At 28.6% G+C, this 18,716-nt stretch overlaps 1 protein-coding gene across 1 annotated transcript; it reads right to left on the bottom strand.

Annotated features, from left to right (window-relative positions):
- Positions 1 to 321: 321 nt before the first annotated feature.
- On the bottom strand, positions 322 to 8,649 carry LOC127291055 (sodium/hydrogen exchanger 8). Its single transcript, XM_051319964.1, has 5 exons — positions 6,832 to 8,649; positions 6,594 to 6,763; positions 6,124 to 6,495; positions 5,721 to 6,046; positions 322 to 5,568 (listed from the first exon to the last, which is right to left on the bottom strand). The coding sequence occupies exons 1-5, from the start codon at positions 8,018 to 8,020 to the stop codon at positions 5,526 to 5,528; spliced, it is 2,100 nt and encodes a 699-aa protein (XP_051175921.1). The 5' UTR covers positions 8,021 to 8,649; the 3' UTR covers positions 322 to 5,525.
- Between the last annotated feature and the right edge of the window lie 10,067 nt (positions 8,650 to 18,716).

Genomic DNA, 18,716 nt, shown 5'->3' with positions numbered 1-18,716 from the left:
GTTCTTGATGCTCTTGTTATTAATTTATACAACGTTTTGGTAAAAGTAAAGAAAGAAGGAGAAAAGGAAAAAAACAATAGAAAAGGAGCAGATGAATGATTTTATATTTTGTTGACAATTTAAAGAAGATCGGTGCTGCTTTGCACACAGACTGATGCATAATACTCATGTGCGATGAGCAGCGTTCTTATTTTGAAAAAAAAAATGAATTTCAAATATGTTATATTCGAAATAGAAAAAGCAGTGTGCGACGATGAAATGTCAACTTATTTTAAATAATAAGTCAATCGATTAAAAAATAACTGGACTGTGTTTTATAAAAAAAAAAAACTTAATACAACCTTAATTTTAACAGCGAAGAAAAACGGAAGACAAACATTATTTCAAATAATAATGAGCCTTGATAAATAAGAAGAGCATTATTAAATTATTGACAAGTTTATTCTGCGTTTTAATTTAAAGAACCGAACAGCTCTCTGGATAAAAAAAAATCGTCGTCTCATTCGTTATTCATGAAAAAAAAAAATTAAAACATCAAAAATAATAATAATATTAATGCGAAGCGACTAGAATTTATAAATAATTCGTAGGACCACTGAAATGCTTTGTGTCGTCTCCTTTTATTATAAAAAAAACTCCTGAAAACATTTTTCGAAAAAATGCTAACGGGAGATAATTCTTTATTTGAGACAAATGTTCCCACATAGCAAAGTCAACTACTAGAAATATTGAAAAAAATATAGTATTTAACAGACGAAAAATCGTGATCCAATATACGTTAAGCTTATCCCCCGATTACAATCGTTGGACGATTAAACTATATGCATTCTCTTATCTTACTCGAGTTAATAAACTTTAAAAAAAATACTACTATGAAAAATAGCAGTCGTATAAAATTTGTACAGTGAAATACATTAAATTACGTAAAAATTAGTTGGTAATAATATTTGTTTTACGAGGTCCGATGAAATCTACTGCGTTTAGTCAAATAAAACTCATTTTGGATTCAGTAATATTAATGTTAATTAATTTTTTTTTCAAATTTGCCAATTTAATTTATTAACTACTTCAATATTTCATTAACATTGTTAATTAACTTTACAGTTAAAATTCCTAATTTTTTTAAACATATCCAAATCCTTTATTCCTTTTTTTCAAAAAATTTTTAAGTGCAGAATATTTCTTAAATTGTGACTATTACATACTTAAAACAAACAAAAAGATAGCATAATTTTTATTTTATTTTAATTTTTCTATATTTGAAACTTTTAAATTTTGTCCATAAAATTTTGGTTTTTTCAAATAGAATTAAATAATTATAAAATTAATTAATTACTTAATTAAATAAATTAGGAGAAATTGTATTATTGATTAATTTGATGCATTAAATTTATTTATTTATGAAATCAATTCTTGTTTAAAATTTTTATTTTTATTATTTTATTTATTGTTTTAAAAAAATTGTAATAAAACGTTTTATATGTAAATGATTTCTTTTTAATTATCCATTTCGGAAGTACAATAAAATTATATCGACTATCAAAAAAAAAAAAAATTACGTAAATAGATTTCAATGAATGGCCAGTATTTTCGCGTAGATCGCAACACTCAATATTAACAATATAACATTATCATTATGAGAATAATTCTCAATTCTACTTAAAAACTAAAGAAGGGATAAAAGAATATTTAAAAAAAAAAGAAGAACTGTACAGTTTGATGTCCGAAATTTTGATTCGGATTTAACAAATGCTAACTTAAACATTTGTTATACCAATTAGAAAAAAATATGTACTTCCACTTATATTTTTCATGACAAGAAATGATCCTTTGTCAATGTGTACTTAGAATTTTGTAGAGAGAAAAAATCACCCTCCCCCCAATAAAAAAAAGAACCACAAATGTAATCCTTATAGATATTATAAATTAATTTGTAGAGGGACCTAAAAATAAATTTAACAATGTAATATTTTCCAACATAAATATATATAAAAATCAAGATGAATTTCACATTATTAGGAGAAGAGAAATTTCGAAAAATATAAAGGTTTATAATTAATTGAAATATTGCAAATTCAAATATTGAAAAATTTATCAGATTAATAAAAATTGATTTCAAATTTTCACGAAAATCAGATAATAGGAACCACGAATTAATTTATAAATTATCAGATTTGTAGTACATATTATATATTTAAAAATAGCATTTAAGCACTGCATGTTTAAATAAATAATGGCACCTTTATAAAATACTTACAAACAGTATTATAGTTGAATTTATCTTTAAAAAAAAAATTATTCATTCAAACGTTTTTTTTATATAAAAAAAATAGATATTTATAAATAACTAAAAATTGAAAATTTCGCGAATAAAATAAATAAATACGCTATACTGCTGATTGTAATATTTTATAGTCATTATATGAAAAAATTACCTATAATATCTAGATAGAATTTTCATCCGATTATTTTGAGAATCTATTTAAACGTATGGTACAATTTTTTATACATATAAAGTTTTTATACAAAAATGATTTATTATTTCTTTTATAAGAAATTAATCTCGTGATACATTTTTTGTACATACTTTTTTTTTCTTTATGAAAAAAAATATGTTGATCGGATAAAAATTCTACTAATGCGGTTCAATCAACTAATGCAGAGAAAAATTGGATTAAAGTCGACAAAAAAAAAAAAAAAAAAATTGCTTTTCGACTCGAATGTGAAAATATTTTTACAGCTTTTTTCTATCTCATTGTCATGAAAAAATTATAAAATTTGAAAAATGCTTTATTAAATTTGAGAAAATGAATGAACTCATTTTCAAAAATAATTTCATTAAAAAGAAATTTCATGATTTTTCTTAAGACAAAAAAGAAGTAAAATTTCATTCCTATAATGATCAATAAAATTAATTTAAATTGATAAAGCTGATGAATAGATAGAAAAATGCTTGTAAATATTAATTGATTTTTTGATCATTGAATAATATAATTATTAATTATAATTAATCAGCTAGGAGCTTATTGAAAACAAAAAAAAAAAGACACGAATATTGTCGACGATGATCGATGGCTTTACAGGAAGAAGTGATAACTTAAATTATAAAATTACATGAACCCTGGTGGTGTGTGACTTTTAGAACTTTATTATCGCCTGTAATAATAAATAAGGATTTTCATAAATCAACCAAAAAAAAAAAAAACGAGTCAATGGCAACTGGAGTGTTTTTGGAACAATTAATTGACCCTTGCTATGCTTCTTAGATATAAAAAAAAAGAAAAATCAGCTACCGCAAATTTTTCGATTTAATTTTTAACGACCAATAAAATATGCATTTTATACGAGCTTATTTTTCAAATGCCAAAACGTGTTCACGTGCTTTTGACATTTCTAATAATATAATTAATATATTGAAATTGTTACACAAGAGGCATTCAATGGTCATTATAATTGTACTCCAGTTTAATAAAACCATTTGAAGGAAAATTAAGAAAAAAAAAATTAGTAGATCATTAAATTTACTAATAGAGAAAAATTGAAATGAATAAATGGATTTGATGTTTATTCGCTGACTTCACGTATATGTATTTGCTAAATTTAAAAATTGCAAATAACAAATTCGTGTAGAAGAATTTCATCCCCATTCCCCTTTAAAGACTGGTATGAGAAAAATAATAAATTGGCTTAAAAATGTCCATTAATGTTCAGTTCATTTTTTGTTTACCGAACAGACAACGAAAGAAAATTAAAAAAAAAAAACAACAAAAACAATACTTAAATGATTTAAAATTGTACTTATATTGTCCACAAAATATACAATATATATAGATACATGCTTGTCGCATTCAAAATTTTTGCAGGTTTTACAATTTCACAACACTCTAATTTATAATACATTCATTAAGTGTAAAAGTCGAAAAAAAAATTGATAAACATGGATACTTCGTAGTTCAGTTCAATTTAAAAACAAAAGAGAAAATAGATAATTAAATTTACTATTTGATATTAATCTTCTTAATAAATTTTTTTTTTTAAAGTAAAAATTTAAAATTTGAGAAAACTTGAAAAATTTTTGAAAGCAAGGCAAAAAGAAGCAAAATGGTTTAAAACAATTTAATAAAATTTAAATCAATTTACAAAAAATTTTTATTTTATTGAAACATTGTAGTCACTTTTTGAAAGTGATGGAAGCCCTTAATTAAAAAAAAAAGTGTCTCATATTCTGAACATACGAAGTTTCCATTATTTTATTTCCTTCCCTTCTAATTATTGAAAATTGTTATTTTAAATTCGAGTGAATGTTCTGGGAATTATAAAATTAGTACATATATATGTTTTTGTATTCACATCTGAGCATAAATCACGCACACTTGCCAAAAATTAAACGTAATTATATTTACAATCTTTGTTTAGAGTCAGAAAAATTATTTAAAATAGCTACACACAATTGATCCAGCAAAGCACACACTATTGATTTGATATTACTTTTGTAATTTATTATTTGATATTTTTTACACAATTTGTGACAACGTTAACATTGAATAAAAAATAGTGGTCCTTGTGGATTGTCACTCAACTTACAAATAGAATTTTAAAAATTAAACAAATTAATTAAATAAAATAGATCTTTCATCAAAGTAATTACATTATTCTTTATCTCCTTTTGTGGACGGATAAAAATACAGTGTAATTAATATTTATTTAATTAAAATTCTTTGATTGGTAAGTAGCTATTTACATGAATAATTAATTAAAATGTTTAATTGTGCGCAATCAAGAAAACAGTCACAAAATCCTTTAAAGTACTGTACAATGTTCACAGCAATTTTTTAAATTATTTTTTAATACTGATGAAAACAGATGAAAACAATAGATTGATATATTATAAACTCGATGTTTGTATTTTTGTTCTAGTTTCTGAACTTATATAATTATTAATTAAGAAGAACATTAATAATTTTAAATGACATTGACAACAATATTGAATGAATATAGTAATCAAACGGATAATGATTTACATTTCTTATTTCTCATCTCAACAACTTTTTCCCCTATTTTTAATATTATGAAATATTTCAGTATTTTTATTATTTTGTTTCTCATCTTTAAAAACACTATTCTTTGGATAATAAATTGTATAATAAAACACCCTAATGATCAGTATAATAAAAATAACAATACTTGACTTAGTTCCTTAGAATGAAACGACTAGGAAAGTGTTCTGAACGTGTATTGTATAATATACAATACACAATATACAATTTATATATTTATTATTGTACTAATAAAATTTGACTAAATTTTTATACTATAAGTAACAATCACAAATATTTCTTAGCTATCAATTAATATTGATAATTAAATTATCTATTAACGTCAAATAATTGTTTTAAATTAAATCAACAGCTATTAAAATTATTAAAATTGTTTATAATAATTAAAAAGTTCTTTGTATTCATTAAAATGTAGGTATATGTAAAATTAATTTCACTATCAACTTAAAGCTAACACTCCTGGCACAATCAATTATTATGGTCCATAAAAGTTATTAGTGCAAGCTTCTCACTGAAATATTAATAAAAATTGTGTTTAAGAATGTGCGTCGCTTTAAGGCAATTTTCCATCCCACTCATGAAGACTATTATGAATTAAATTATTCATATACATTTTGGAGATCAATATTAGATTTTTTTTTAAATTAAATATTTAATACAGACCCATTATGTGAATTTAAAGATTTTTTCTTGGCAACTTCTTCTTCTAAAATATTGTTGCTTGCACAACTGAGTTGTGCAGTGGAAGCTGTAGTTTCTTCTTCAGATTCAATAGGACTAATTCTTATTGCCTGATACCATTGATTCGTCAAATCCGTCATTTGGGATTTGCAATCTTTTAATTCTTGTTGCGTAAAACGTCTTGTGAAGAAGGGAATAAAGAATTTATAATCCCAACGGGCAAAACCTCGAATTCTCGATTGTGTGAACGAAACTTCTATTTCTTCCTCCGTAAATTCGGATAAATGTTCTGAATCAATTGCTTGGCCCTTTGAAATAAAAAAAAAATATTATCTCTAATAACAATTAAATATAAATGTGTTATTATTAAAATTATGATTGTTACCCATTCTCTAGTTTTACTGAGAGAAATTTCTTTTTCTCTTCGTCTTCTTCTACTACTGCTCTTCTGCTTTTTTTCAGCTCGAAGATATTTCAATAAAGGCATAGTGGAACCACCAAAGATTAATGTCGTAAATAAAACTATAATGAGGGTAGTTGTTATAATCACATGCCTTGTTTCATCACTGAAGTTTAAATGAAGTGATAAAGCATACGATATAGCACCTCGGAGACCACTGAACCACATTATAAACATCATTTTTTTCGTTATTTTATGTTCTCGAAATTTATTTACAAGTAGAGCCAATGGAAAAATATTTGCAGCTCGACCAATTAAACACAAAATTAAGGACCAAACGACCAAAGCTGGTTCAGCCTATTTCGAATAATGAAAAGAAAGATTATTATTAATAAAAAGAAATGTAAATTTCAAAATTACATATTTAAATATTTGATAAATTGAAAATTACTCACTCTATGCCGAAAACTAAATAGCGCGAGGCCCAAATAAGCAAAGACGCAAGTTTCAGCAATAAAAGCTAATGTTCTCATAGTTTGTTGCATAGTTATTTGTGTTACAGTTGATAAATTAAAATGAGTATAATGCGACATGACGATTCCATTGAATAAAATTGCCATGATTCCTGAAAATTAAATTCACTAATTAATATTTTTAAAATACAGTCGGAGACTGATTAAAAATAAAATTTACCTGATAATTGAATTCCTTCGGAAAGTACATAAGGCGCATAAGTAAATACTAACATAATTCCAAATTCCAATGAGGGATTTTTTCTAAGATCCACGTGTTTTAATAATAAAGCACTGAGAAGAGCAAATGCAACTCCAATGCCAGCAGAGGCAAAAAACATAAAAACAAATCTATTAAATCCCAAAATAATAGCCTCGCTCGTAGTAGCTGCATTATTTGACTCCAATATCGAGGTCGTTAAAACAATAGAGATTGCATCATTTAAAATAGATTCTCCAAAAACCAACATATTTAAAACGGGATCAACATCAAGAGCATGAAAAATTGCCACTGTCGCCACAGGATCCACAGCCGATATTAATGATCCAAATGCAAAACTTTCAACAAAACTCAATTTATATGCAACATCAGCTAGGCCCAATAAATAAATTCCAGCTCCAATTACAAAAGCCGAAATAGTTGTTCCAATAATGGCAAAAACCATAATACTTCCAATATTTTGGAAAAAATTACCCTTATGTAAATTATAACCAGATTCAAATATAATTGGTGGAAGTAGTACAAGAAAGAAAGCTGTTGGTGAGAATGCCTCTTCCTTACGCCAATTTGCAATATTTTTATAAGACATTAAATTAATTATCATTCCAATTGCACCACCTAAAAATACAATCACCACGGATTCGGGTAGATATTGAAAATTTGTTTGAAGCATCAAATGAATTAACAATATTCCCAATGCTAATACGCAAAGGACGAAAAAAATCGACATTGAACTATTGTGTTCCTCTTCAGCAGAACCTTTTGCAGGTAAAATTGGTTCAACAGGTGTGGAAACAGTTGTTGTGCCACTAATATTTGTTGAATTTGTTGCATCGAAACTTTGAGTAGTATTGGAATCATCTACAACCATAATTGGTTTTATGGTTGTTAAATTTTTACCACTCGCATCTTCATGTTTTGCTGTTAATGTCGAATTAACACTTTCTTTTGATTCATTTTGAAAATTGATAATTGTCTTATTTACATTTTGAACAGCAGTAGAATTCCAAGGATTCACTTTGTCTAACAAATTATTATTATTGTCGACTGAATTTAATGCCAAAATGCATGTTGCTCCAAAAATTAATAGTGCCACGAAGAATAAAAATAAATTCTTTTTTATTTCAAATAATCTACTAAACGGAAACATGTTTTCTACAATAGTTACATTTAATTTTGTTTCTCGAAGAAGCCGATACACGTTACTTCATGTATCAGCTGTCACTTTGACACGTCGCACAAAACAGCTGATTGGGTTATTGTGGGAACGTTTTTAAAATTTAGTTATTTTAAAGAATTAATACCTCGTCATGTATTGTATATACAATGAAAACAATTTAAAAAGAATTGAGTTTAATTAAATATCACTGAATAATATTAATTAAAGGTAATAACGTGATAATAAATAAAAATGTTGAGGTTAGAAAAAATATGAGGTGATCAATCTATAGAAATAAACACATTTTTATGTATATACCTGGTATATACATTCATAAATGGAGAAGCATGCGCATGAAATATAAATTCGAGTCAATTTTGAGGTTATGTTACAATGTTTTAAAAAGTAAGCAAGATAAAATTAATTCCAACATGGTAAACAATTATTATAGAGTAAACTGAGACTCCTGTAAATAATATTCGTGGTAGCAGGAGTGGTCCGCTATTACTCAAGTATTTCCTCTATATTGACAATTAATATTTGTCGATACTAGTAATAATAATAACAATAATAATAACGTTCAAAGTCGAAAGGCATATCAACGATATCAACAATGAATAATAATTAACTTAAAGTAAAAGACAACGTTTGTATAGAAATGTTTATGTCCAGGTTGATATAAAAGTTGACGCATCCAGTGGAAAAGATTTTTGTATAAAGATCATCTTCCACATGATACGTCAACTTTTATATCAACCTTCACATAACCATTTCTCCACAAACCTTATCTTTAACATTTCATTCCAATCACTCTTAAAACAAAAAGTAAAGGTATTTGATATACTTATATAATCAACTAAAATATATTAATTAATTAAATAAAAACCTAATAATGCTACCATGAATATTATTTATAAGAGGCTCATTTTACTCTATAACATAATTTTTTACCATGTTCGAATTAATTATAACTTGTTGCGACTTTTAAAAAAATTGTAACATAACCTCAAAATTAGACGTTTTACGAACATGAGTATTTAAAAATTGACACCCAGATCCGAGTAGAGGAAGACCCTTTTTATGACCAAAAACGCATCAAAAACATAAAAAACTTACCAAAAAAATTCAATTTTTCTTAGGCAGAAGATTTTATTGCATATTCTTGCACAAAATACACCGAAAAGTGTAGAAAAAAATTGACACCCAGATCCGAGTAGAGGAAGACCATTTTTATGACCAAAAACGCATCAAAAACATAAAAATTTACCAAAAAAATTCAATTTTTCTTAGGCAGACGATTTTATTGCATATTCTTGCACAAAATACACCGAAAAGTGTAGAAAAAAATTGACACCCAGATCCGAGTAGAGGAAGACCATTTTTATGACCAAAAACGCATCAAAAACATAAAAAACTTACCAAAAAAATTCAATTTTTCTTAGGCAGACGATTTTATTGCATATTCTTGCACAAAATACACCGAAAAGTGTAGAAAAAAATTGACACCCAGATCCGAGTAGAGGAAGACCATTTTTATGACCAAAAACGCATCAAAAACATAAAAAACTTACCAAAAAAATTCAATTTTTCTTAGGCAGACGATTTTATTGCATATTCTTGCACAAAATACACCGAAAAGTGTAGAAAAAAATTGACACCCAGATCCGAGTAGAGGAAGACCATTTTTATGACCAAAAACGCATCAAAAACATAAAAAACTTACCAAAAAAATTCAATTTTTCTTAGGCAGACGATTTTATTGCATATTCTTGCACAAAATACACCGAAAAGTGTAGAAAAAAATTGACACCCAGATCCGAGTAGAGGAAGACCATTTTTATGACCAAAAACGCATCAAAAACATAAAAAACTTACCAAAAAAATTCAATTTTTCTTAGGCAGACGATTTTATTGCATATTCTTGCACAAAATACACCGAAAAGTGTAGAAAAAAATTGACACCCAGATCCGAGTAGAGGAAGACCATTTTTATGACCAAAAACGCATCAAAAACATAAAAAACTTACCAAAAAAATTCAATTTTTCTTAGGCAGACGATTTTATTGCATATTCTTGCACAAAATACACCGAAAAGTGTAGAAAAAAATTGACACCCAGATCCGAGTAGAGGAAGACCATTTTTATGACCAAAAACGCATCAAAAACATAAAAAACTTACCAAAAAAATTCAATTTTTCTTAGGCAGACGATTTTATTGCATATTCTTGCACAAAATACACCGAAAAGTGTAGAAAAAAATTGACACCCAGATCCGAGTAGAGGAAGACCATTTTTATGACCAAAAACGCATCAAAAACATAAAAAACTTACCAAAAAAATTCAATTTTTCTTAGGCAGACGATTTTATTGCATATTCTTGCACAAAATACACCGAAAAGTGTAGAAAAAAATTGACACCCAGATCCGAGTAGAGGAAGACCATTTTTATGACCAAAAACGCATCAAAAACATAAAAAACTTACCAAAAAAATTCAATTTTTCTTAGGCAGACGATTTTATTGCATATTCTTGCACAAAATACACCGAAAAGTGTAGAAAAAAATTGACACCCAGATCCGAGTAGAGGAAGACCATTTTTATGACCAAAAACGCATCAAAAACATAAAAAACTTACCAAAAAAATTCAATTTTTCTTAGGCAGACGATTTTATTGCATATTCTTGCACAAAATACACCGAAAAGTGTAGAAAAAAATTGACACCCAGATCCGAGTAGAGGAAGACCATTTTTATGACCAAAAACGCATCAAAAACATAAAAAACTTACCAAAAAAATTCAATTTTTCTTAGGCAGACGATTTTATTGCATATTCTTGCACAAAATACACCGAAAAGTGTAGAAAAAAATTGACACCCAGATCCGAGTAGAGGAAGACCATTTTTATGACCAAAAACGCATCAAAAACATAAAAAACTTACCAAAAAAATTCAATTTTTCTTAGGCAGACGATTTTATTGCATATTCTTGCACAAAATACACCGAAAAGTGTAGAAAAAAATTGACACCCAGATCCGAGTAGAGGAAGACCATTTTTATGACCAAAAACGCATCAAAAACATAAAAAACTTACCAAAAAAATTCAATTTTTCTTAGGCAGACGATTTTATTGCATATTCTTGCACAAAATACACCGAAAAGTGTAGAAAAAAATTGACACCCAGATCCGAGTAGAGGAAGACCATTTTTATGACCAAAAACGCATCAAAAACATAAAAAACTTACCAAAAAAATTCAATTTTTCTTAGGCAGACGATTTTATTGCATATTCTTGCACAAAATACACCGAAAAGTGTAGAAAAAAATTGACACCCAGATCCGAGTAGAGGAAGACCATTTTTATGACCAAAAACGCATCAAAAACATAAAAAACTTACCAAAAAAATTCAATTTTTCTTAGGCAGACGATTTTATTGCATATTCTTGCACAAAATACACCGAAAAGTGTAGAAAAAAATTGACACCCAGATCCGAGTAGAGGAAGACCATTTTTATGACCAAAAACGCATCAAAAACATAAAAAACTTACCAAAAAAATTCAATTTTTCTTAGGCAGACGATTTTATTGCATATTCTTGCACAAAATACACCGAAAAGTGTAGAAAAAAATTGACACCCAGATCCGAGTAGAGGAAGACCATTTTTATGACCAAAAACGCATCAAAAACATAAAAAACTTACCAAAAAAATTCAATTTTTCTTAGGCAGACGATTTTATTGCATATTCTTGCACAAAATACACCGAAAAGTGTAGAAAAAAATTGACAGCCAGATCCGAGTAGAGGAAGACCATTTTTATGACCAAAAACGCATCAAAAACAAAAAAAACTTACCAAAAAAATTCAATTTTTCTTAGGCAGACGATTTTATTGCATATTCTTGCACAAAATACACCGAAAAGTGTAGAAAAAAATTGACACCCAGATCCGAGTAGAGGAAGACCATTTTTATGACCAAAAACGCATCAAAAACATAAAAAACTTACCAAAAAAATTCAATTTTTCTTAGGCAGACGATTTTATTGCATATTCTTGCACAAAATACACCGAAAAGTGTAGAAAAAAATTGACACCCAGATCCGAGTAGAGGAAGACCATTTTTATGACCAAAAACGCATCAAAAACATAAAAAACTTACCAAAAAAATTCAATTTTTCTTAGGCAGACGATTTTATTGCATATTCTTGCACAAAATACACCGAAAAGTGTAGAAAAAAATTGACACCCAGATCCGAGTAGAGGAAGACCATTTTTATGACCAAAAACGCATCAAAAACATAAAAAACTTACCAAAAAAATTCAATTTTTCTTAGGCAGACGATTTTATTGCATATTCTTGCACAAAATACACCGAAAAGTGTAGAAAAAAATTGACACCCAGATCCGAGTAGAGGAAGACCATTTTTATGACCAAAAACGCATCAAAAACATAAAAAACTTACCAAAAAAATTCAATTTTTCTTAGGCAGACGATTTTATTGCATATTCTTGCACAAAATACACCGAAAAGTGTAGAAAAAAATTGACACCCAGATCCGAGTAGAGGAAGACCATTTTTATGACCAAAAACGCATCAAAAACATAAAAAACTTACCAAAAAAATTCAATTTTTCTTAGGCAGACGATTTTATTGCATATTCTTGCACAAAATACACCGAAAAGTGTAGAAAAAAATTGACACCCAGATCCGAGTAGAGGAAGACCATTTTTATGACCAAAAACGCATCAAAAACATAAAAAACTTACCAAAAAAATTCAATTTTTCTTAGGCAGACGATTTTATTGCATATTCTTGCACAAAATACACCGAAAAGTGTAGAAAAAAATTGACACCCAGATCCGAGTAGAGGAAGACCATTTTTATGACCAAAAACGCATCAAAAACATAAAAAACTTACCAAAAAAATTCAATTTTTCTTAGGCAGACGATTTTATTGCATATTCTTGCACAAAATACACCGAAAAGTGTAGAAAAAAATTGACACCCAGATCCGAGTAGAGGAAGACCATTTTTATGACCAAAAACGCATCAAAAACATAAAAAACTTACCAAAAAAATTCAATTTTTCTTAGGCAGACGATTTTATTGCATATTCTTGCACAAAATACACCGAAAAGTGTAGAAAAAAATTGACACCCAGATCCGAGTAGAGGAAGACCATTTTTATGACCAAAAACGCATCAAAAACATAAAAAACTTACCAAAAAAATTCAATTTTTCTTAGGCAGACGATTTTATTGCATATTCTTGCACAAAATACACCGAAAAGTGTAGAAAAAAATTGACACCCAGATCCGAGTAGAGGAAGACCATTTTTATGACCAAAAACGCATCAAAAACATAAAAAACTTACCAAAAAAATTCAATTTTTCTTAGGCAGACGATTTTATTGCATATTCTTGCACAAAATACACCGAAAAGTGTAGAAAAAAATTGACACCCAGATCCGAGTAGAGGAAGACCATTTTTATGACCAAAAACGCATCAAAAACATAAAAAACTTACCAAAAAAATTCAATTTTTCTTAGGCAGACGATTTTATTGCATATTCTTGCACAAAATACACCGAAAAGTGTAGAAAAAAATTGACACCCAGATCCGAGTAGAGGAAGACCATTTTTATGACCAAAAACGCATCAAAAACATAAAAAACTTACCAAAAAAATTCAATTTTTCTTAGGCAGACGATTTTATTGCATATTCTTGCACAAAATACACCGAAAAGTGTAGAAAAAAATTGACACCCAGATCCGAGTAGAGGAAGACCATTTTTATGACCAAAAACGCATCAAAAACATAAAAAACTTACCAAAAAAATTCAATTTTTCTTAGGCAGACGATTTTATTGCATATTCTTGCACAAAATACACCGAAAAGTGTAGAAAAAAATTGACACCCAGATCCGAGTAGAGGAAGACCATTTTTATGACCAAAAACGCATCAAAAACATAAAAAACTTACCAAAAAAATTCAATTTTTCTTAGGCAGACGATTTTATTGCATATTCTTGCACAAAATACACCGAAAAGTGTAGAAAAAAATTGACACCCAGATCCGAGTAGAGGAAGACCATTTTTATGACCAAAAACGCATCAAAAACATAAAAAACTTACCAAAAAAATTCAATTTTTCTTAGGCAGACGATTTTATTGCATATTCTTGCACAAAATACACCGAAAAGTGTAGAAAAAAATTGACACCCAGATCCGAGTAGAGGAAGACCATTTTTATGACCAAAAACGCATCAAAAACATAAAAAACTTACCAAAAAAATTCAATTTTTCTTAGGCAGACGATTTTATTGCATATTCTTGCACAAAATACACCGAAAAGTGTAGAAAAAAATTGACACCCAGATCCGAGTAGAGGAAGACCATTTTTATGACCAAAAACGCATCAAAAACATAAAAAACTTACCAAAAAAATTCAATTTTTCTTAGGCAGACGATTTTATTGCATATTCTTGCACAAAATACACCGAAAAGTGTAGAAAAAAATTGACACCCAGATCCGAGTAGAGGAAGACCATTTTTATGACCAAAAACGCATCAAAAACATAAAAAACTTACCAAAAAAATTCAATTTTTCTTAGGCAGACGATTTTATTGCATATTCTTGCACAAAATACACCGAAAAGTGTAGAAAAAAATTGACACCCAGATCCGAGTAGAGGAAGACCATTTTTATGACCAAAAACGCATCAAAAACATAAAAAACTTACCAAAAAAATTCAATTTTTCTTAGGCAGACGATTTTATTGCATATTCTTGCACAAAATACACCGAAAAGTGTAGAAAAAAATTGACACCCAGATCCGAGTAGAGGAAGACCATTTTTATGACCAAAAACGCATCAAAAACATAAAAAACTTACCAAAAAAATTCAATTTTTCTTAGGCAGACGATTTTATTGCATATTCTTGCACAAAATACACCGAAAAGTGTAGAAAAAAATTGACACCCAGATCCGAGTAGAGGAAGACCATTTTTATGACCAAAAACGCATCAAAAACATAAAAAACTTACCAAAAAAATTCAATTTTTCTTAGGCAGACGATTTTATTGCATATTCTTGCACAAAATACACCGAAAAGTGTAGAAAAAAATTGACACCCAGATCCGAGTAGAGGAAGACCATTTTTATGACCAAAAACGCATCAAAAACATAAAAAACTTACCAAAAAAATTCAATTTTTCTTAGGCAGACGATTTTATTGCATATTCTTGCACAAAATACACCGAAAAGTGTAGAAAAAAATTGACACCCAGATCCGAGTAGAGGAAGACCATTTTTATGACCAAAAACGCATCAAAAACATAAAAAACTTACCAAAAAAATTCAATTTTTCTTAGGCAGACGATTTTATTGCATATTCTTGCACAAAATACACCGAAAAGTGTAGAAAAAAATTGACACCCAGATCCGAGTAGAGGAAGACCATTTTTATGACCAAAAACGCATCAAAAACATAAAAAACTTACCAAAAAAATTCAATTTTTCTTAGGCAGACGATTTTATTGCATATTCTTGCACAAAATACACCGAAAAGTGTAGAAAAAAATTGACACCCAGATCCGAGTAGAGGAAGACCATTTTTATGACCAAAAACGCATCAAAAACATAAAAAACTTACCAAAAAAATTCAATTTTTCTTAGGCAGACGATTTTATTGCATATTCTTGCACAAAATACACCGAAAAGTGTAGAAAAAAATTGACACCCAGATCCGAGTAGAGGAAGACCATTTTTATGACCAAAAACGCATCAAAAACATAAAAAACTTACCAAAAAAATTCAATTTTTCTTAGGCAGACGATTTTATTGCATATTCTTGCACAAAATACACCGAAAAGTGTAGAAAAAAATTGACACCCAGATCCGAGTAGAGGAAGACCATTTTTATGACCAAAAACGCATCAAAAACATAAAAAACTTACCAAAAAAATTCAATTTTTCTTAGGCAGACGATTTTATTGCATATTCTTGCACAAAATACACCGAAAAGTGTAGAAAAAAATTGACACCCAGATCCGAGTAGAGGAAGACCATTTTTATGACCAAAAACGCATCAAAAACATAAAAAACTTACCAAAAAAATTCAATTTTTCTTAGGCAGACGATTTTATTGCATATTCTTGCACAAAATACACCGAAAAGTGTAGAAAAAAATTGACACCCAGATCCGAGTAGAGGAAGACCATTTTTATGACCAAAAACGCATCAAAAACATAAAAAACTTACCAAAAAAATTCAATTTTTCTTAGGCAGACGATTTTATTGCATATTCTTGCACAAAATACACCGAAAAGTGTAGAAAAAAATTGACACCCAGATCCGAGTAGAGGAAGACCATTTTTATGACCAAAAACGCATCAAAAACATAAAAAACTTACCAAAAAAATTCAATTTTTCTTAGGCAGACGATTTTATTGCATATTCTTGCACAAAATACACCGAAAAGTGTAGAAAAAAATTGACACCCAGATCCGAGTAGAGGAAGACCATTTTTATGACCAAAAACGCATCAAAAACATAAAAAACTTACCAAAAAAATTCAATTTTTCTTAGGCAGACGATTTTATTGCATATTCTTGCACAAAATACACCGAAAAGTGTAGAAAAAAATTGACACCCAGATCCGAGTAGAGGAAGACCATTTTTATGACCAAAAACGCATCAAAAACATAAAAAACTTACCAAAAAAATTCAATTTTTCTTAGGCAGACGATTTTATTGCATATTCTTGCACAAAATACACCGAAAAGTGTAGAAAAAAATTGACACCCAGATCCGAGTAGAGGAAGACCATTTTTATGACCAAAAACGCATCAAAAACATAAAAAACTTACCAAAAAAATTCAATTTTTCTTAGGCAGACGATTTTATTGCATATTCTTGCACAAAATACACCGAAAAGTGTAGAAAAAAATTGACACCCAGATCCGAGTAGAGGAAGACCATTTTTATGACCAAAAACGCATCAAAAACATAAAAAACTTACCAAAAAAATTCAATTTTTCTTAGGCAGACGATTTTATTGCATATTCTTGCACAAAATACACCGAAAAGTGTAGAAAAAAATTGACACCCAGATCCGAGTAGAGGAAGACCATTTTTATGACCAAAAACGCATCAAAAACATAAAAAACTTACCAAAAAAATTCAATTTTTCTTAGGCAGACGATTTTATTGCATATTCTTGCACAAAATACACCGAAAAGTGTAGAAAAAAATTGACACCCAGATCCGAGTAGAGGAAGACCATTTTTATGACCAAAAACGCATCAAAAACATAAAAAACTTACCAAAAAAATTCAATTTTTCTTAGGCAGACGATTTTATTGCATATTCTTGCACAAAATACACCGAAAAGTGTAGAAAAAAATTGACACCCAGATCCGAGTAGAGGAAGACCATTTTTATGACCAAAAACGCATCAAAAACATAAAAAACTTACCAAAAAAATTCAATTTTTCTTAGGCAGACGATTTTATTGCATATTCTTGCACAAAATACACCGAAAAGTGTAGAAAAAAATTGACACCCAGATCCGAGTAGAGGAAGACCATTTTTATGACCAAAAACGCATCAAAAACATAAAAAACTTACCAAAAAAATTCAATTTTTCTTAGGCAGACGATTTTATTGCATATTCTTGCACAAAATACACCGAAAAGTGTAGAAAAAAATTGACACCCAGATCCGAGTAGAGGAAGACCATTTTTATGACCAAAAACGCATCAAAAACATAAAAAACTTACCAAAAAAATTCAATTTTTCTTAGGCAGACGATTTTATTGCATATTCTTGCACAAAATACACCGAAAAGTGTAGAAAAAAATTGACACCCAGATCCGAGTAGAGGAAGACCATTTTTATGACCAAAAACGCATCAAAAACATAAAAAACTTACCAAAAAAATTCAATTTTTCTTAGGCAGACGATTTTATTGCATATTCTTGCACAAAATACACCGAAAAGTGTAGAAAAAAATTGACACCCAGATCCGAGTAGAGGAAGACCATTTTTATGACCAAAAACGCATCAAAAACATAAAAAACTTACCAAAAAAATTCAATTTTTCTTAGGCAGACGATTTTATTGCATATTCTTGCACAAAATACACCGAAAAGTGTAGAAAAAAATTGACACCCAGATCCGAGTAGAGGAAGACCATTTTTATGACCAAAAACGCATCAAAAACAAAAAAAACTTACCAAAAAAATTCAATTTTTCTTAGGCAGACGATTTTATTGCATATTCTTGCACAAAATACACCGAAAAGTGTAGAAAAAAATTGACACCCAGATCCGAGTAGAGGAAGACCATTTTTATGACCAAAAACGCATCAAAAACATAAAAAACTTACCAAAAAAATTCAATTTTTCTTAGGCAGACGATTTTATTGCATATTCTTGCACAAAATACACCGAAAAGTGTAGAAAAAAATTGACACCCAGATCCGAGTAGAGGAAGACCATTTTTATGACCAAAAACGCATCAAAAACATAAAAAACTTACCAAAAAAATTCAATTTTTCTTAGGCAGACGATTTTATTGCATATTCTTGCACAAAATACACCGAAAAGTGTAGAAAAAAATTGACACCCAGATCCGAGTAGAGGAAGACCATTTTTATGACCAAAAACGCATCAAAAACATAAAAAAC

Source organism: Leptopilina boulardi, unplaced genomic scaffold, assembly GCF_019393585.1.
Source record: "Leptopilina boulardi isolate dan_hultmark-lab unplaced genomic scaffold, ZJU_Lbou_2.1 LbouV2_123, whole genome shotgun sequence".
Lineage (NCBI taxonomy): Eukaryota > Metazoa > Arthropoda > Insecta > Hymenoptera > Figitidae > Leptopilina > Leptopilina boulardi.
Note: the sequence above shows the minus strand (reverse complement) of the source record. Positions and strands in the feature narration are given on the sequence as shown.